Source organism: Spermophilus citellus (genome assembly GCF_964194105.1).
Source record: "Spermophilus citellus genome assembly, contig: SCAFFOLD_39, whole genome shotgun sequence".
Classification (NCBI taxonomy): Eukaryota; Metazoa; Chordata; class Mammalia; order Rodentia; family Sciuridae; genus Spermophilus; species Spermophilus citellus.
In genome coordinates this window covers 1,037,233-1,057,882 of record NW_027672813.1, presented here as the reverse complement: position 1 = coordinate 1,057,882, position 20,650 = coordinate 1,037,233, and the positions used below count along the sequence as shown (strand labels likewise).

Here is a 20,650-nt window from a genome sequence, read left to right as displayed (position 1 = left end):
AAAAATAAGAGATCCAGGATAGCCAAAGAAATCCTGAGCTAGAAGAGTGAAGCTGGGGGCATCATAATACTGAACCACATGTAATAATACAGAGCTACAGTAACAAAAACAGCATAGTACTGGCACCAAAACAGACCCGAAGACCAATGAAATAGAAGACAGAAAAAAATCTACATAAACACAATCATCTGATACTTGATAAAGGTGCCAAAAAATACGTTGGAGAAAATGGTGCTAGGAAAACTGGATATCCACATGCAGAAGAATGAAACTAGATCCCTACCTCTCTCCATGCACAAAGGTCAATTCAAAGTAGATCAAAGACCCAGGAATTTGATCAGAAACTTTGTTGTAGGCTCAACACTCTAACATATTGGCACAGGAACCATCTTCCTTAACAAGACTCCTAAAGTGCAATTAATAAAATAAATTCAATAAGTGGGATGGCATCAAATTAAAAATTTTTAGCTTCTGCAAAGTGGAGGAAACAAATAAGAGCATGAAAAGAGAGTTTACAGAATAGGAGAAGATCTTTGCCCTCTGCTCTTCAGACAAGAGATTAATATCCAGAATACATAAAGAACTCAAAAAATATAACACACACACACAAACAACACAATCGATAACTGGACAAAAGAACTAAAAATGACACTTCTCAAAAGAAATACAAATGGCCAAAAAATATATGAAAAAATGTTCAACATCTCTAGCAAGCAGGGAAATACAAATCAAAACTGCATAAAGATTTCATCTCACTTCAGTTGGAATGGCAATTATCATGACTACAAATAAATACTAATGAGGATGTATTGGGGTGGGGAAAGGAACACTCGTACACTGTTGAGTGAAAATTAGTACAATCATGCTGGAAAACAATATGGAAATTCCTCAAAAAAAAAAAACTAGGAATGGAACCACCATATGATCCGTATACCACTCCATGGTATTTATCTAAAATTAGCATATGGCCACATCAGTTTATAGCAGTGCAATTCATAGTAGCCAAATTTTGGAACCAGTCCAGATTCCATAAACAGATGAATGGATTAAGGGAATGTGGTATATATACACAATGGGGTTTAACTCAGCTATAAAGAAGAATAAAATTATGGTATTTGTGGGTAAATGGATAGAACTGGAGAACATCATGCTAAAGGAAATAATCCAGACTCGGAGAATCAATGCTTTCTCGCATATGCAGAAGCTAGACCAAAATAAGAGGTGGAAAGGTGCATGGAGGGAATTTCCATGAAAATAGAAGAGAGATCAGTAGAGTAGAGGAAGGGATTGAGGGGTGGGAGGAGGGATGGAAAAAAAGAGGAGTGGTGGAATGAAACTTACCAAACCATCCTATGTACATATATGAATATACTACAGTGAAGTCCACCTTTATGTATATCTACAAAACATTACTTAAAAATATAAATAAATAGAAGACCACTAGAGATGGTGGAGAAAAATGATGGGGGAAAAGAGGAAGGAATGAAATGGGAAAATACTAGGGATTGAATTAGAGCAAATTACATTCCATGCTTGTATGATTATATCAAAATAAATCTCGATATTATGTATAACTATAAAGCATTAATAAAAAATAGAGCATGTGTCTATTTCAATTATAACTTTCAAAAAATGATCCAAAAAGTGCTTCTTCATTTTATAACCAAGTATCCTGGATTAGTTGAAATTTTGATAGCTTCTGCCCATCAGTTTAGGAGCTAAAGGGATACTACTGGTTTAGCAAAGAAGAAAAGGAGAGGCAGTGAACAGCTGGCATGCAGGACTCCCTTCATTAGATGGAGCTAGGTAGTAGGTAAGCTGATTGATCTAGAATCAAGTAGGAGACAAGGTCACAAAAGTCATTTGCTACCTATTCTCCAAATCATTAAACTACATGTATTACAGGAGTAGAAGGTCCTTCAAAGACCAAGTTCAGCCTCTCGTGTATATAATGACGTTTTCAAAGGCAAAACAAGTGTGTTGGCTCCACTGCTACTAGAATCCAGATAAGTGCTCTGATATATTACCACACTACATCTTTTCTACTTCCTACCAGGATCTGGGAGCCAAAATCCAGGATCTCAAATGAAGCTTTGAAAGGAGGTCAGTGGAGAATAGGGAGAGTATGAGGATGATGTGTGAAGGCAACACAGCTCAAACTGTACTGGACCTGACACTGTTCCATGAAGAAATCTCCAGAGTCTCTCCCTCTAGACTCATATCAATAGAGTTGTCATTTAATTATCTAAGTTTCAGTTTTCTCATAAATAAAATGTATCTAAAAATAATTTCACCTAGTTCAGAGTACCAAGAAGATAATATGAAACAGCATGTAAAAAAATATTAAATGAACATTGGGTTTTTTTTCTACTTACAAGCATCAGATATTTCACCTTACTTTGAATTTTTAAACAATTTAAACACTAATGGCCAGAAGGCAGAAAGAATGGGGGAGATGGCATGATTAGAAAGAACAGGCTTATGTACAGAGAACATCTTGTTTTGTGAAATGAATTGTGTAATCACATTCTTTCCACATTGCATCACTTGTTCTTCAGCCAGGATACTAAGATGGCTGAGCCTCTGCTATTATGAAAAGCTTCACTCTAGGACCTACTGAGAATGAGGTCAGGGAGAAAAGAGTTAGTAAAGGGAACAATGGAATGATAAATGCTGGAATTATAACCAAAGGACCTATCTGGAAATATCATATAGAAGAAGGTCTATTGGCCTTCTGAGCTTGTCCTTCTGGCCATCTTCCATGAAAAATTTAAGGTCTTCAGAGAAATGCAGAAGAGAATAATCAGAAAACTCCTCTGGAAGCCTCAACTGCATTGTGAGTCACTTCTTATCAGTGTGAGTGCAGTCAGATAGGAATGCATGCCCAGTAATTCCTGGATACAAACTCCCAGCTCTGGTTGGGTAGGACTGCCTAATGTCTCTAGGAGATTTTCCAATAAAACAACATAATTTTCCAGGCAAGAAACTGAGAAAATTGACCTATTTACTGAATGAAACTTGAATTACCAGAGCCCATCCTGTTTTGACCTCAAAAAAAATAAAAACGACTGCAGTACCAGTTCCAAGGCACCTCTCTTGCTGCTTCTCAGAGCATGAAGAGGATTGGCAACAGATTTCTCATACTGACTCCTGGGCACATATTTCTTGTACCATATAGAGGAGTGGCACTTTCCTGATCACCTTACTTCTAGTTCCCCCTATCTCAGCACCACTATCCTAATCCAAGCCACCCTCATCTCTTCCTCATTCACAATAACCACTGCACAATCCATTCTCCACAGAGCAACCCAAGTGATTTTTTAGGTAACATCTTTATTGACATATAATTCACATGCCATAAAATTCACACAATTCAGTGTTTAAGTATATTCACAAAGTTTGTGCAAACATCACCCCAATCTAATTTTAGAACATTTTCATCATATAAAATAAAAATAAAATAAAATAAAACCTCATATCCATTAGCAGTCACTTCTAATATCTCCCGTGACCCCTGGCAACCACAAATCCACTTTTGCCTCTATGTATTTACATGCTCTAGACATTCCATATAAATGCAATCAGACAGTACTTTTTTTCCACTTATAATATTTTTATGATATAACTATGCTATAACACTATCAGTAAACCATTCCTTTTTTATTGCCAAATAGTATTTTATTACATGGCTATACCACATTCTATTTATCCATTCATTGGCTATTGGGCTATTATAAATAACACTGCCAAGAATATTCATAATGTGTTTCATGTGAACATATATATGTTTTCTATTTTCTTAAGTATATATCTATGAGTGGAACTTCTGGGTCACATAATAAGTATGTGTAACTTCAAAATTGTTTTCAAATGTTGCTGCAGTACTTTATGATTTCACCACAATTTATGAGAGTTCTAATTTTTCTAATCTTCCATAATATTGTAATTGTTCATCTTTTGATTACAGCAATACCCATGGGTGTGAAGTGGTTATCTCACTTGATTTTGGTTTACATTCCCTTAATGATTAATGATGCTGAGAAGCTTTTCAAGTGCTATTAGTCATTTGTATATATACTTAGAGAAATATCCATCTAAATCCTTTGCCTATTTGGTTTATTTATGTTTTCTTACTGCTGAGCCATAAGTGTTCTTTTATATTTTGGATATGAATTCAAGTGATTTTCAAAAAGTACATCAGATCTTGTCACTTGTTACTCTCTTGCTTAGCACCCTTTAATGGTTCTCTAATAAGTATAGAATAAAGTTCAAAATTCTAATTCTGGTTACAAAGCCCTATATCTTCTGACATCAGTTTGCTTTCCCAGCATCAACTTGTACTACCTTCTCACTCAGGCTGTGTATTCTAGTAAGAGCAATCTGCTTTCTGCCCTGGAAACAGACTGAGCTCATTCACATTTCAGGACAACAGCATTAGCTGTCTCATTTGTATGCTTGGCACTCTTTCCTTGATGGTTCCTTCTTATCATTCAGGTCTTAATTCAAACATTGACTTTTCAGACAAATTTTCCTGAAAAGAAATTCTATCTAGAAGTTACCCTTCCATAAAGAAACTTGGGGATGGTAGATGCATTCATTATTTTGATTGGGGTAATGATTTCATGGATATATGTTTATTCAAAGTTTTTCATATTAAATATTTTCATATTAAAGTTTTTAACTTTAAATATATGTGATAAATTTTACATCAACTATACTTCAATAAAGCTATTAAACATATAGTTTCCATTATTACTATAGTTTCACTGTCACTAGCTTATCAGACTTTGTTTTCTTAGGAGAAATTATCTCATTTCCCTTTAGAAATTATCTACTGGAAATGACTTTCTTCTTTTTTCATTTTTCTCTTTTGGTGCTGGAGATTAAACCCAGGCCCAAACTTAGGAAAAGCATGAGCTCTACTACTAAGCTATATCCTTAGCACTTGAAATGGTCTTATTTCTTGATTTAAACATCTGCTCTCTGTCTTACCCCACTAGAACAAAAGTGTTATGAAGGCAGAATTATTGTTCATCTTTGTCACTAAAGCATCCTCAGCTTGGCTTACAATGATGTGCTCAATAAATATTTGGCTAATTGAATTAAAGAACAGAAGTTTAGAAAAGAGACTGTGAGACAATAGGAAGAGTGAATTTTTCTTTCCTCAGGTTTACCAGTACCTTTTAGACTTAAGAGGATGGAAGTATTATTATTTTCCTTATTAAAAGCAGTCATCTCTAAATCTATCCTGGATGATCTCTATCATTATGACCATCATCATCAACAATCATCATCATCATCATCATCATCATCAAAAGTATAATTTATGATTCATTTAGTCTGTGGCACTATTATAATATTTCTCACATTATTAGTGGTTAATTTTATAATAGTATAATAATAATATAACATTATGTAGTAATTGTAACAAATATAGCATAACTATAATAATAGCATTAATACAATAACAATTTATTTTAGCCCCTTCTATTTGCCAGATATAATTTCATTTATTCCTCACAATAACTTTATGAAGTAGGTATTCTTTTAAAGATGTGGAATCAGAAGTTTAGAGAGGTGAATTAACTGCTCAAACCACACAGCTTGTATGGCGGAGATAGATCCCATTTTGCTGTAACAATTCTGAAATATTTTTACAACACAGTGCTACCCTAGCTCATTATTTGCCTTGAGAATTTTATTTGCCTTGAGAATGTTACTACCTATACTTTGAAAGGGGTTAGAGGTAAAGGTAAGATAAACGAGAAGTTAGTTCTCTGATAATAAATCAGGATACTTACAGGGAGGAATTTGTACTTCATCCCAAATTCCATGTCTGGCTTCATTTGACACTTAATTCTTTACTGTTAATGGCTATTCTCTGAAGGCCTTGGTATGTACCTAAGCTGCTGGTCCTTTTCCTTCCCTGCCTATTAGTGAAGTGTTCTGGTGAGAACAGATTGACTGTGACAGAGATAGGTAATCTCCCCCATCATCTGCATCTTGGTTTCAGGAGCCTTTACCTTTGGTGCCAGGAGGCTGTAGGTTGTCTCCAGTCAAAGAACACCAGCCCACAGGAAAGATGTCCCGGGAGTCGAAGCGGCACCAGTAATCAAAGGCTCCTCGCCACCCATCAAAAGTGACAAGCACCTCTGAGCCCCGAACCTCCCCTATAGTGGCTGGACAAATGAAATGAGGATTCTTCCTGTCTACAGCTTCCAGCTTCATTCCCATTTTGAAGAAGTTGTGGGAAGGTGATGGTGGCTCCTAGATGGAAACAGAAATAATCAGACCTAGACACAAAGAAAAGGACTGGATACATCAATAGACTGTTGTCTCATCTGGATGATTAAAACATGACTGCTATGCAAGATTTACCAAGGAGATTTAGTCTTTATTTTAAATGGATTTCAAAGTACACCAAAATATTACTTTATTAATTCTAATATTTTGACATCTTTGATTCAGTTCTTTTTAAATAAAAGGTCACAGGTAAAGCTGAATCTCCCTTTGTTCCCTTCCTTGACCCATTCTTATTTCACCTACCACAGAGGTTAACAATTACCCATGCCTGTTTTTATACTTTACTATATGTGTACATATCTATCTGCACATTTTAAGGTTTTACACAAATGGTATTGTACTGATCACATCATTCTACAACTTGCCTGTTTGTTCAACATCATTTATGAAGTTTACCCATGTTGAAAAATTTAGCTCCAGTCATTTTAACTGCTACTAGCATTCTGTAATATGTATGTATCACACTCTATTCATTCTCTTTAAATGGACATTTAAGGTTGTTTCTAATTGCTTACTATTTCAAAAGTGTTTTAGTAATATTCTTGCACTGTTACTTTACATACATGTGGTAGGGTTTCTTCAGAATATATACCTAGGAGTAGAATTGCTGAGATATAAGATAGACATATACATCTTCTGCTTTATTAAATATTGCTAAATTGTACTACAAAGTGTTTGCAAAATTGTACACACTCACCAGCAGTGTGTAAAATCTTAATGCTGATTTGTAGTCACATGGATCAAGTTTCAAAAAAATGTGTTGTACACTCTGTTCTTGCCCTATATCTTATTGTTTCATCCTGTACCAACAACATAGTCCTATTAAACTAGCAGCTGGTAGGAAATGTCCCCCTACTTTGTGATTCTTTAATATTGTCTTGGCTGCTCTTTCTCCTTCACCTTTCAATGAATTTTAACTCCATTAAGATTTTGACTTCAATGAGTTTATATATTAATCTGGGAAGAAATAACCTTTGTTATGTATGATATTGAGCGTTCTCATCTATGAACATGACAGTCCTTTCTATTTGTTAAGACTTCTTCAATAAAGACTTTAAATTTCCTCTATAAATATCTTGTGATTTCTTACTAACATCTTTTCTAGGCATATTGTGATTCTATTGTTATCATAAATGGTTTTAAAAAAATTATTCTCAAACCATTTGTTGCTGTTAGGTAGAAATGAACTTGTTTTTAAAAAGCCATCAACTAATTTCATACTGCATGATATATTAATTTTTATCTACATTATTTATCCATTATTGAGAGATGTGCATTCAGACACTCCTTAGTGGTTGTGAATTTTCCAATCTTCTCATGCAATTGTCAAATTTTTATAAATCTTGAGGCTATGTCTTTCAGGACTATGGATGCTTATAAATGCTTTAATATTCTTGACAAAATGTACTTTTTAATGATTAAGTGGTAAGCTTTAAATGCTTTTTAGCATTAGAGTCTCCTTTGATTTCGGTATAGTTTATACCAGCTTTATTTTGATAAAAGTTTACCTAGTATGTTGTTTGTTTTCTTTTACTTTTAACAGTTTTATGTCATTATGTTTAAGCAACATCCATAGTGAATAGCATATAGAATTTAAAAGGGTTAATTTCTATATGATTAAACTGATAAATTTAGCTTCATTTCTTATGATAACTGGGATTTTTGAAATATTTTAATTTTTTGTGGTGGTGGGGGTCTGTTTCCTAGGCACCATGTCTTGAACTCATGGGCTCCAGTGGTCCTCCTGCCTCAGCCACCCAAGTAGCTATCTGGGTGTGTGCTACTATGCCCAGCTGAATTTATTACAGTTATTTTATTGTCTATGTTTCTATTTAACTTGATTTTTCAAGGCACTTTTACTTCTTTTTCATCAACTAAGTTTTCATACCCTTCTTTCCCTCCATTGATTTAGAAATTTAAGTCTATTTATAATCTTTTCATGGATCCCTTTAAGATTTTAACTATATAGTTGAATAACAAAGACTAAAACTCATCTTTTATTTATAGTCCCAAACAATAAAAGAACATTAGAATACTGCAACTACTCCTAAGTTGTATAGTGTAGACAATTTAGTTCTACTTTATTATACTGCCAAGTATTTCCTTTTGTTATTATAATTGCTTTATACCGTAAGTGACAAGCAAACAATATATTTCCTCACCATTATTTCTTCCCTCTCATTCTTACTTTATGGTTAAATTACCTTCTTCCTGAAATAAAATCTTAAGTTGTTCATTCAGGTGTTACATCAATTTCCTTTGGTTTATTTGATAAATCTGATTTTTTACTTTCATTCTACAATGACATAGAATTCTAGGTGGATGACTATTTTCTCTCAGTACTTTGAAAATATTATCCCATTTCCTTCTGGCTTATACTGCTGCTGTCAAGAAACATGTCAGCTGATCCCTTTGAAGACATTCTGTTTAATTACTTTCTCAGATCTTCTCTGTCAACTTTTAGTTTCCTAGAGTTATGATATTTTAAGCTATATATGTTTTTATTACATGTTCTGGAAAACTCTCAGTTATTATATTTTTTAATATTATCTGTTCCTATCCTTTCTAATTAATCTTCCTGGATTTCATGTTCAGCATCTGTCAGTCCTTCTAATAGTATTCTTGCTTTTTTTGTTTGTGTGATTCAAAAGTTGATTTATTGAATTTCTGTTGTAAATAAAAGAACATTAATATTTTGTTTATATTACTTTCTAGGGTATGTTCATTTAATTGGTGAAAAACACAATTCATCAGTCTTAAATAGGTGATAATTTGCCCGTGGTTAAGAATTCTTGCTTTTTACCTTTCATGTTTCCATTCTTTTTTCTCTGTGTGCTACAATCTAGGGAAAGTCTTCAACATGTTTTCCAGGTAATTCTTCAGATGTATGTGTTTAAGTTACATATAAACCTATTAATTTTTCTTTAAGTATCATCTTTAGATGTTTCATTTGGTCTTTTTCTTCCAAATCTGTCTTTTAAAAATTGTGTCTTATGCTTTTTCTCACTTTTTTATTCCTTCTTTTAGTTCTTCAATTATTTTCAAATACTTAAGTTATAATCTCTAGGTGACATTTTTATTGGTTGAAAGTCCTTGGGGTTATGTTACTGTTTGTTCTGTTTAATGATTCCCCCTCATGGCAGATTTGTTTTGAAAGCTTTTCAGGGCTAATTTGAGATTAAGTGCTTATCTTCAGTGGTATTTCACTTCTGGGATTTTGGTGACATCAAACCCTCTAGATAGATTTTAGATTTGCTTCTTCTAGGCACTCAGAAATATCCATACAACTGTAGAATTCCTAAACAACATAGGGAGTTTATGTGAACCTGGGACAACAAGGGTAAACGCTCTGTTAATCAGAGGAGATGACTCCATTCCCATCCCTACACATTGTGCAGCAGAGACTCTTACTTAACAATGCAATCATTTTCTCACTTGGGATAAACACTTCAGAGGCATTCTCTGGTTTTTATATGGCATGCAGGTACATTTCCCTGTCTTGAATGGGCCCTAGGCATGTGTGTGTGTGTGTGTGTGTGTGTGTGTGTGTGTATTTTTATATATAAAAAGACACAATTCTTGAAAAGTAAGACTGGCAAAACCCCTAAGGAAACTATAGGGATAGGGTCAGTATAAACATTTAATACCATCATTTTTCTTCCATCATTTTTGGCCTACCAAAAGTAAAATTTTTCTTACTTTCTGGTAAGCTCAGCAGAGAATTGAAAAGAATATTTGTTAGGTCTCTCTCCCCATGCCTGACAGCATTTTTAGGTATTTTGTAGTAAAAGTGTTTTCCAGTTTCCTGTACACTGAATTTTGAGAACCAGAAGGCTCTGGGGGTTTAGATTTAACTAGTAATATAGGCTAACCTAATTCAGTTCCCCTTACAATAACTCTCATCCTAATAGAGAATTCACCTAACAGCAGCCTGTCTGCCTCTCCTCTTGAGAAATAAGGAAGAATGAATATAGGTTTTGGATTCCCATTCCACCACTTAGCCATGTGATCTTGAGCAAGTGTTTTGTTCAAAAGTATGTTTCCTTAACTATTAAGTGGAATTACTAATTCTTTTTTTATATGTAAATTTTTTATTTATATACGACAGCAGAATGCATTATAGTTCTTATTACATATATAGAGCACAATTTTTCATATTTCTGGTTGTATACATAGTATATTCACACCAATTCATGTCTTCATACATGTACTTTGGATAGTAATGATCATTAATTACCCCATGTCCCCTCCTTCCCCTCCAACCCCTCTGCTCTATCTAGAGTTCGTCTATTCCTCCCATGCTCCCGCTCCCTATCCCACTATGAATCAACCTCCTGATATCAAAGAAAACATTCAGCATTTGGTTTTTTGGGATTGACTAACTTCACTTAGCATTATCTTCTCTAACTCCATCCATTTACCTGCAAATGCCATGATTTTATTCTCTTTTATTGCTGAGTAATATTCAATTATATATATATGCCACATTTTTTTATCCATTCATCTATTGAAGGGCATCTAAGTTGGTTCCATAGTTTAGCTATTGTGAATTGTGCTGCTAAACATTGATATGGGTGTGTCCCTGTAATATGCTGATTTTAAGTCCTTTGGGTATAGACCAAAGAGAGGGAGCCTGAATTGGTGGTTCCATTCCCAATTTTCCAAGAAATCACCATACTGCTTTCCACATTGGCTGTACCAATTTGCAGTCCCACCAGCAGAGTATGAGTGTACCTTTTTCCCCACATCCTCGCCAACACTTATTGTTGTTTGTATGCGTAATAGCTGCCATTCTAATTGGAGTGAGATGAAATCTTAGATTGGTTTTGATCTGCATTTCTCTAATTGCTAGTGATGATGAACATTTTTTCATGTATTTGTTGACTGATTGTACATCATCTTCTGAGAAGTGACTCTTCAGGTCCTTGGCTCATTTATTGATTGAGTTATTTGTTTTGTTTTTATGTTTAGCTTTTTGAGTTCTTTATATACCCTAGTGCTCTATCTGATGTGTGAGGGGTAAAGATTTTCTCCCAAGATATAGGGGGAGGGGGGGAAAAGGAGAGAGAATTGAACAACAGCAGAGCAGGTAGAGAGGGAAGATGGGAGGGGAGGGGAGGGGGAATAGTAGGGGATAGGAAAGGAAGCAGGATACAACAGTCACTAATATGCCATTATGTAATATTGCGAGTATGTAACAGTTGTGATTCTGCAATCTGTATCTGGGGGTAAAAATGGGAGTTCAAAACCCAATTGAGTCTAATGTATGAAAGACGATATATCATGAGCTCTGTAATGTTTTGAACAATCAATAAAAAAATACTTATAAGCAAAAAAAAAAGATATAGGCTTTTTATTCACCCCAGTGATTGTTTTTTTTTTGCTGAGAATAAGCTTTTTAGTTTGAGTCCATCTCATTCTTGATATTAATTCTTGTGCCACAGGAGTCTTATTAAGGAAGTTGGGGCCTAATTCTACATGATGGAGATTAGGGCCTAATTTTTCTTCTATTAGATGAAGGGTCTCTGGTTGTATTCCTAAGTCCTTGATCCATTTTGAGTTGAGTTTTGTGTATGGTGAGAGATAGGGGTTTAATCTCATTTTGTTGCATATGGGTTTCTAGTTTTCCCAATACCATTTGTTGAAGAGGCTATCTTTCCCCAATGCATGTTCTTGGCACCTTTGTCTAATATAAGAGAACTGTAGTTTTGTGGGTTAGTCTCTGTATCCTCTATTCTGTACCACTGGTCTACCGGTCTGTTTTGGTGCCAATACCATGCTGTTGTTGTTACCATTGCTCTGCTGTATAGTTTTTTTTTTTTTTTTTTAATTAAAAAATGTTTTAAAGCCCTGAGTTCATAGACTGGTTTTAGGATTTTTAGGAAACACGGGATTCTATTTTAATAAGCAGCTCATAGATTTTGGCAAACCATATTTCCTACGACAGTGGGGTCTCATACAGGTCTGCAGTTCAAAATCCAAGTTTGAAATCTGGGACGGAAGGCATTCTGGAAAATGGAGATCTGATAAAATCAATGACGTCTCATGTTGGATGCTGGCTGTCACAGAGGGCTGGGCGTCTGTTGGTCTGAGTGAGGCTGGTCTCGTGTGAATCCAACTTGGTGCACAATCGCTGGACACTAGACACGTCAAGCAAAGTACATGGTGCGCAGCATGTCCTGATGGACCTGGACCGCCTTGGCCAGGGCCTGGTGGTCTCGCCCGTTGCTCTGCCCCGAGGTATGGCTCCCCTCAGCACTATCGTGTTCTTTGTCTACCAGGTGGTACCTGGCCCGCAAGGCCATCAGGTGGGCATAGTAGGCTGGCGCTGGGATGGACACCGAGCGTGTGCAGCGCACGTAGGTGTGACACAGCTGGTAGGTGAGAATCTGTAGCTGGTCAGAAGAGAAACGATTGTCATCCCAGAGGACATGGTAGTGGGACTGCCTGCTTGTCCCCTGGATGCCGGCATGACTACACAGGTAGAAGTCAAACTCCGTTGGGTGGGTGATCTTCGTGTCTACAGTTGTGCCTGCTGGAATGTTCCCACTCTTCCCAACCCGCTAGTTCTTGTCAGTGCAGAAGAGCCGTGTGTGGTGCCTCTTCTGCACCACAATGAACATAATCCCCGGCTGGTAGTCCTTTTCCAGCTTAATACAGGCCTCACGGATGGCCAGTAGCTCGTGGTGAAGGACCTGCTGGAACTGGCCTTCGGAGACACCATCGCGGTAGAAGATGATGCGGGTGGGTTTGAAGCGTGTGGACTTGTAGAACTGGATGAGCAGCTCACGCACCATGGCCGCCAGGTCCTGAATGATCTCTTGCCGGTGCTGCTGCACACGCACAGTGGCACAGTAGCGGTTGGGGTGCGCATCCATGCTGCCCACGACTGCGGCAATCGAAGGCTTCTTCCCGTCCCCCCAAGGTGGGTGAGTGACATCTGCTCCCAGAAAGATCACAGGCTGCTGGAACACTGGAGGCCTGCCCTGGGGCAGCAGGATGTTGTTGACGCCTCCCAGCTTGACACTGATCTTCAGGCAGAGGTTGGACAGGGTCTGTGGTGTGGTTCTCTGCACGTTTTTCATCTGCACGCACTGTGTGGCCATCCCAAGCACTGTGTCGCCCACGCGCTTGACCTCAGCATAGACTGGGGTCTTGCCAGGCAGGATGACCACCACCAGCTGCAGGCCAGCGTATGTATTCTTCAGGTGCCGGAACATAGGCTCCACACTGTCCGCCCCCTGGGCATATTTGCAGAAGCACAGCTGGCCCTGGATGGGCATTCCAGCATCTCTTGAGATCTTTCGAAGTTGCTCTGTGAAGGACTTAAGATGGACTTCCGGTGCACCGGCGCTGGGGGGCAAAGCAGGCAATGGCCCACACCTTGATCTCGATGCCTGTGTGGAACTGCTTGTTCCTCATGTCCCAGACACCCTGGACAGGGGTGGCAATTGCTTTGTTCCGGCCTCCATAGAGGATGGAGGGTGGCTGTAGGACCCGCCCCGTCACATCAGTCATCTCGTCTTTCACCATGATTCCAAACTCACGGACATATGGGTCTGTGTTGAAACTTGCAGTTCGCATCAATTTGCTGATCTCTTCTTGCCTATCGGGCGCTGACCGGGCAGTCGCTCTGATCATAGTTGAGGTCTGATTGTCGGTCAATTTTTTTATACATCTCTGTCCTGCTACTATGTTACAGACCTCCAAGGGAAGGTAGGTGTGTTTCTGCTCCTGTCCGACTTGTAAACACGGGAGGTGGGGGTAGCGCAGAACCAGCTTGTGCCTGTCCTTGAAGTACTGGGCCACTGTGCATTCCACGGTCTGCCCACTCTCCTGCTGTAGGGGGAACGTTTGGTGGCTGGCAGGCTGCCTGGTCACGTTGCAGACCCAGTACTTCCTCTTCATCTGCCCACAGTGCATTATCTCCACCTTTAGACCTTTAATTTCTTTGGTAAACTTTACCCTTTGGGAATCTGTCAGAGGTTTTTGTTGTTCTTCAATACTTTTAAAATCCAAAACTTCACAAACGAACTCAATTACTGGCTGTGCCTTGTAAAACGCTGTTGCCGACACATCTATATTCAGCATCATTTTCCAAAGAGAAGGTCAGAGGGATTGATGGAAGCCAGACCACACTTCTCGGCCCCCACGAAGAGGATTGGAGGAGCCCTCAGAGGCAGTGAAAAAAGAGCAACCCACAGGGGTATACCTCATGGATGGCAGATGCCTCATGACCACATCCAGGGCCTGGATCATCTCAAAAGGGACACTGGGCAGACGCCCTGAAAGTGCGTCATGCAAGGCCTGCAGGCTCACACAGGACACCCACTTGATGGATACCTTGAAGATTCGATCTTTGCCTTCTCCTGGCAGTGTGACCTCCAGCTCCACCTTATCCCTCCCAATTGGAAGGGACATAGCTGTGTAAAGATTCTTCCTTCCATCAAACACTGGCTTCCGATCCCCAAAGATCTGTGTTTTAAAGTGCTGGACCATATGTTCCACTATTTCCCTGTTAACTCTCCTTGGACACTTCTCTGGCTTGATATCCAATTCGTAGTGATAGATGTCAATTTTGGGGATGTCCATTTCGAAGAAGTTGGCCTGTAGTTTGATTGTTCTTCCCGAGGTCCCAAAGTCAGGTCGAGGTGGAGGCTTGAAGGCATATCCTTGGATGGGTGGTGCGGGGGGTGGGGACGGGGGTGGGGCCAGGAGGCACAAGCACGGGGCCGGCTCCCGAGTACATGGTGGTCCAGGGCCGGCCGCCGCGCTAGGGGCCCCCACGCCCCGAGCCGCCGGCCGCAGGATCCACCCTGGTGCGGTCGCGTCGCCAAACAGGTTTTCTGCTGTATAGTTTAAAGTCTGGTCTAGTGATGCCACCTGCTTCACTCTTCCTACTAAGGATTGATTTAGCTATTCTGGGTCTCTTATTTTTCCAGATGAATTTCACTGATTACTTTTTCTATTTCTATGAGGAATGTCATTGGGATTTTGATTGGAATTGCATTAAATCTGTATAGGGCTTTTGGAAGTATTGTCATTTTGATAATATTAATTCTGCCTATCCAAGAGCAAGATAGATCTTTCCATCTTCTAAGATCTTTGATTTCTTTCTTTAGGGTTCTGTAATTTTCATTATATAGATCTTTCACCTCTTTCATTAAGTTGATTCCCAAGCATTTTTTTTTTGAGGCTATTGAGAATAGGGTAGTTTTCCTCATTCCCCTTTCTGAAGATTTGTCACTAATATACAGAAATTCCTTTGATTTATGAGTGTTGATTTTATATCCTGCTACTTTGCTGAACTCATTTACTAGTTCTGGGAGTTTTTCTGGTGGAACTTTTAGGGTCTTCCGGGTATGAATCATATCATCTGCAAATAGTGTCAATTTGAGTTCTTCTTTTCCTATGTGTATCCCTTTAATTTCTTTCATCTAATTTCTCTGGCCAGTGTTTCAAGAATATGTTAAATAGAAGTGGTGAAAGAGGGCATCCCTTGTTCAATTTTTAGAAGGAATGCTTTTAATTTTTCTCCATTTAGAATGATGTTGGCCTGGGGCTTAGCATAGAGAGCCTTTATGATGTTGAGATATATGCCTTTTATCCCAATTTTTCTAGTGTTTTGAACATAAAGGGGTACTGTACTTTGTCAAATGCTTTTTCTGCATCTATTGAGATGATCATATGATTCTTATCTTTAAGTTTACTGATGTGATGAATTACATTTATTGATTTCCATATGTTGACCCAACCTTGCATCCCTGGAATGAATTCCACTTGTTCATGGTGCACTATCTTTTTGATATATTTTTGCATTTGATTTGCCAGAATTTTATTGAGAATTTTTCCATCTATGTTCATTAGAGATATTGGTCTGAAGTTTTCTTTCTTTCTTTTTTTTTTCCATGTGTCTTTGCCTGGTTTTGGAATCAGGGTGATATTGGCCTCATAGAATGAGTTTGGAAGTATTCCCTCTTTTTATATTTCCTGGGATAAATTGAAGAGTATTTGTATTAATTCTTCTTTAAAGGTCTTGTAGAACTCAGCTGTATATCCATCCGGTCCTGGGCTTTTCTTGGTTGGTAGACTTCTGATGGTATCTTCTTTTTCATTGCTTGAAATTGATTGGTTTAAATTCTGTATATCATCCTGATTCAATTTGGGCAAATTATATGACTAGAAATTTGTCAATGCTTTCAATATTTTCTATTTTATTGGAGTTTTCAAAATAATTTCTAATTATCTTCTGTATTTCTGTAGTGTCTGTTGTGATATTTCCTTTTCATCACATATGTTAGTGATTTGAGTTTTCTCTCTCCTTCTCTTCGTTAGCATGGCTAAGGGTCTGTCAATTTTATTTATTTTTTCAAAGAACCAGCAGTTCTGTCAATTTTTTCAATTGTTTCTTTCGTTTCAATTTCATTAATTTAAGCTCTGATTTTAATTATTTCCTGTCTTCTGATACTTTTGGTGTTGATTTGTTCTTCATTCTCTAGGGCTTTAAAGAGGTAGTATTAAGTCATTTATTTGTTGACTTTTTCTTCTTTTAAGGAATGAACTCCATGCAATGAACACTGCTTTCATAGTGTCCCAGAGATTTCGATATATCTGTGTTCTAAAAACTTTTTTAAATCTAAAGTTCTAAAAACTTTTTAATCTCCTCCTTGATGTCTTCTATAACCCATTGTTCATTCAGTAGCATATTATTTAGTCTCCAGGTGTTGAAGTGGATTTTATTTCTTATTTTTTCATTGATTCCTAATTTCATTCCATTATGATCTGATAGAATGCAGGGTAGTATCTCTACTTTTTAATATTTGCTTAGAATTGCTTTGTGGCATAGTATATGGTGTATTTTAGAGAAGGATCCATGTGCTGCTGAGAAGAAAATATATTCTCTTGTTGAAGGTTGGAATAGTCTATATGTCAGTTAAGTCTAAGTTATTGATTGTATTATTGCATTCTATAGTTTCTTTGTTCAGCTTTTGTTTGGAAGATCTATCTAGTGGTAGAAAAGGTGTGTTAAAGTCATCCAAAATTACTGTGTTGTGATCTATTTGAATCTTGAACTTGGAAAGAGTTTGTTTGACGCTCCGTTGTTTGGGGCATATATATTTATAATTGTTAAGTCTTGTTGGTGTATGGTTCCTTTGAGCAGTATGTAGTGTCCTTCTTTATCCTTTTTGATTGACTTTAGTTTGAAGTCTATTTTATTTGATATGAGGATGGAAACCCCTGCTTGCTTCTGCAGTCCATGTGAGTGGTATGATTTTTCCTAACCTTTCACCTTCAATCTGTGAATGTCTTTTTCTATGAGATGTGTCTCTTGGAGGCAGCATATTGTTGGGTCTTTTTTTTTTTTATCAAATCTGCTAGTCTATGTCTTTTGATTGGTAGTTTAGGCCATTAACATCCAGGGACATTATTGCGACATGATTTGTATTCTCAGTCATTTTTGTTTATTTTTGGTATTTAACGTGACTTGGTTTCTTCTGATTAGATTTTCCTTTAGTGTAATCCCTCCCTCTGCTGATTTTCATCATTGTCTTTTATTTCTCTTGTGGAATATTTTGCTGAGGATGTTCTGTAATGCATGCTTTCTAGTTGTAAATACTTTTAACTTTTGTTTATCATGGAAGATTTTTATTTCATCATCAAATCTAAAGCTAATTTTGCTGGATATAAGATTCTTGGTTGGCATCCATTTTCTTTCAGAGCTTGGTATATGTTGTTCCACGACCTTCCGGCTTTGAGGGTCTGGATTGAAAAATCTGCTGAGATATGAATTGGTCTCCCCTGGTATGTGATCTGATTCCTCTCTCTTGTGGCTTTTAAGATTCTATCCTTATTCTGTATGCTAGGCATTTTCATTATAATGTGCCTTGGTGTAGATCTGTTGTAATTTTGTACATTTGGTGTCCTGTAAGCCTCTTGTATTTGGTTTTACAATTCATTCTTCATGCTTGGGAAATTTTCTGCTATTATCTCATTGAAGAGATTGTGCATTCCTTTGGTTTGAAACTCTGCCTTCCTATATCCCAACAACTCTTAGTTTTGGTCTTTTGATGCTGTCCCATAATTCTTGGATGTTCTGTCATGGTTTCTAACTTTCTTCACTGTGTGATCAACTTTAGTTTCCAGATTGAATACTTTGTCTTCATTATCTGACATTCTCTTTCTTCCAAGTGATCTAGTCTGTTGGATATGCCTTCTATTGAGTTTTTTATTTGATTTATTGTATCCTTCATTTCAAGAATTTCTGACTGGCTTTTTTTCAGAGTCTCTCTTTCTCTCTTGAAGTAATCTTTTGCTACCTGTATTTGCTCTCTTATCTCATTGTCAGAGTGATCAATTTTTGCTAGTATTTGCTTATTTAGGTCATTCTTTAATTCACATATCATTTTAATTATGAACCTTCTGAACTCCTTCTCTGACATTTCATCAACTTCTCTGTCCATTGGTTCTGTTATTATAGTGTACTGGTTTCTTTGGGGCACTTTCCTCCCTTGTTTTTTTCATGTTGTTTATGTATCTTCCTTTCTTGAAGTGTGGATCTGAGATATTACAGTTTCTTCCCTATATTCTTGTAGTACATGTTCAAATTGTCTGTACCTCACCTTGATATTGAGCTTTCCAGACCCTGCTGGTGTCCCTCAATGGATGCTGGGACTGGGACCTGTGTAAATTGGAGTGGGTGGATCTGGGCCACTGGACTTGACCTCCCATGATAGTCTGCTGGTAGGAAGGGGTGGTCCTGTAAAAAAGGCTAGGCTCTGGCAGTGTCTGACCTGCTGGGGGAGGGGTGAACCGGGCCTACTGAAATCCTGGATCCTGTACAGGCTGTGTGACCCTCTGGTTGGATCTTGGCTCTTGCAGCAGTGCACTGGTCAGAAGGGGCAGTCCTGCACCAGAGGCTAGGCTCTGGCGTGTGTCTGCCTTGTTGGGAAAGGAGTGGACCCGCTGTGTGCCTGGGCCCTACAGAACTTGGTTTGGGTGGATCTCGAACTACTAATTCTTAATCCATAAAGTTAGCTGTGGGTATTAAATAATAATAGTATATATATAAATACCCAAACTTATTGTAGGAACTCAAAAAGTCTCCTTTCTTCCTCTCTATTTAGAACATAGACTCTACAGAACTCCATTTAAGATTTGTTCCTTTACATTTATATTACATTTTATAGTTCTATTAATAAACACATTATAGCTTCTTAACAACCCAATAAGGTTGTTAAGTTCTATTTTATAGGTAAGGTAAGTTCTATTTTATAGGTAAGAATGAAAAGGATCTTATTAACTTATTATTGATAACTGAAACCAAAAACCAGGAATCCTATTTTACTGTAGCCTTAATACACTTCTCTGAGAATAACGGGTATCTCATAAGTACTAAAATAGTCTTCTACTGAACCAGGTTCTGAGAAGGCATCTTCAGGGCATAAACAGAAGGCAGATGCCAGAGCCTCAGTAACTGAAAGGAGGTAAGTATTTGAACTGAAGCTCCTTGGAACTGGTGATAGCTGAAGGACGGCCTACCTTGTGGAAAATCCTGATGGGAGCCATCTCTGCTCCATTTAGCATCTTCAAAAGGAACATGGGCCAAGAGGAGGCATTCAGCCGAAATCCTATAGCAAACACAACAAAGAGAAGATTAAGAAATTCCAGCTACTCCTCCCATAATACATGCTGTGACAGTCATAGAATCATAGGCTATTAGGAATAGACTTAAAAGTTAAATAAAAGAAATGCCTCATTAGACAAGATGAGGAAAAGGAGGCACATTGGAGGAAATGTAACTTGTCCCAGGTAATGCTACAAAGTAAATAGTAAGACGGATTTCCACTAGGGACTGGGATTGTGGCTTAGCGGTCCAGCGCACACCTAGCACATGCGAGACTCTGGGTTCGATCCTCAGCACCACATAAAAATAAATAAAATATAGGTATTGTGTCCAACTACAAGTAAAAAATATTTTTTTTAAAAAATCACACACTATATATCATAATGCCTACAAGACTTTCCTTGAAAATTTCAAAAAAGTTGTAAGACAGGATTAACAAATACTTAGAAATAACCTGGAAAGTAGAGCATAAAAGAGGATCTAATAGTCTTAAGAGGTAAATAAACATGCCAACTAGTAAGATCAACATATAAGCAAATCACTTTGTCTCAATATAAATTAATTCAATATTTTTCTCTCTCTCTCTTATACATACACATGTAAAAACACAAACCAAGTACAAATTACTTTTTTATATTCCTTGTTTATTTTAACATCTAAGAATCTGGAATGATGAGGTCAGAGGGGATCATCTTACCCTCAAACTTTTATTTTCTGAAAGAG

General features: G+C 37.5%; 2 protein-coding genes across 2 annotated transcripts in view; both read right to left on the bottom strand.

The window, feature by feature from the left end:
• Nucleotides 1-301: 301 nt before the first annotated feature.
• LOC308640581 (polycomb protein SCMH1-like) overlaps nt 302-20,650 on the bottom strand; it is a 34,265-nt gene continuing 13,916 nt past the window's right edge. The window contains exons 4-6 of the mRNA XM_081312436.1: nt 19,843-19,931; nt 6,024-6,267; nt 302-406 (exon numbers count right to left, since the gene is read on the bottom strand). Coding sequence (XP_081168562.1) covers nt 366-406; nt 6,024-6,267; nt 19,843-19,931 — 374 coding nt within the window. The 3' untranslated portion in view covers nt 302-365. The remainder of the gene's footprint in view (nt 407-6,023; nt 6,268-19,842; nt 19,932-20,650) is intronic.
• Nucleotides 12,138-15,052, bottom strand: LOC308640580 (protein argonaute-2-like; the record flags this gene model as incomplete). Its single annotated transcript, XM_081312435.1, is given in 5 exon segments — nt 12,138-12,866; nt 12,870-13,643; nt 13,645-14,412; nt 14,416-15,012; nt 15,014-15,052. Coding segments are annotated over 5 exon segments (2,592 nt in total). The 3' UTR covers nt 12,138-12,452.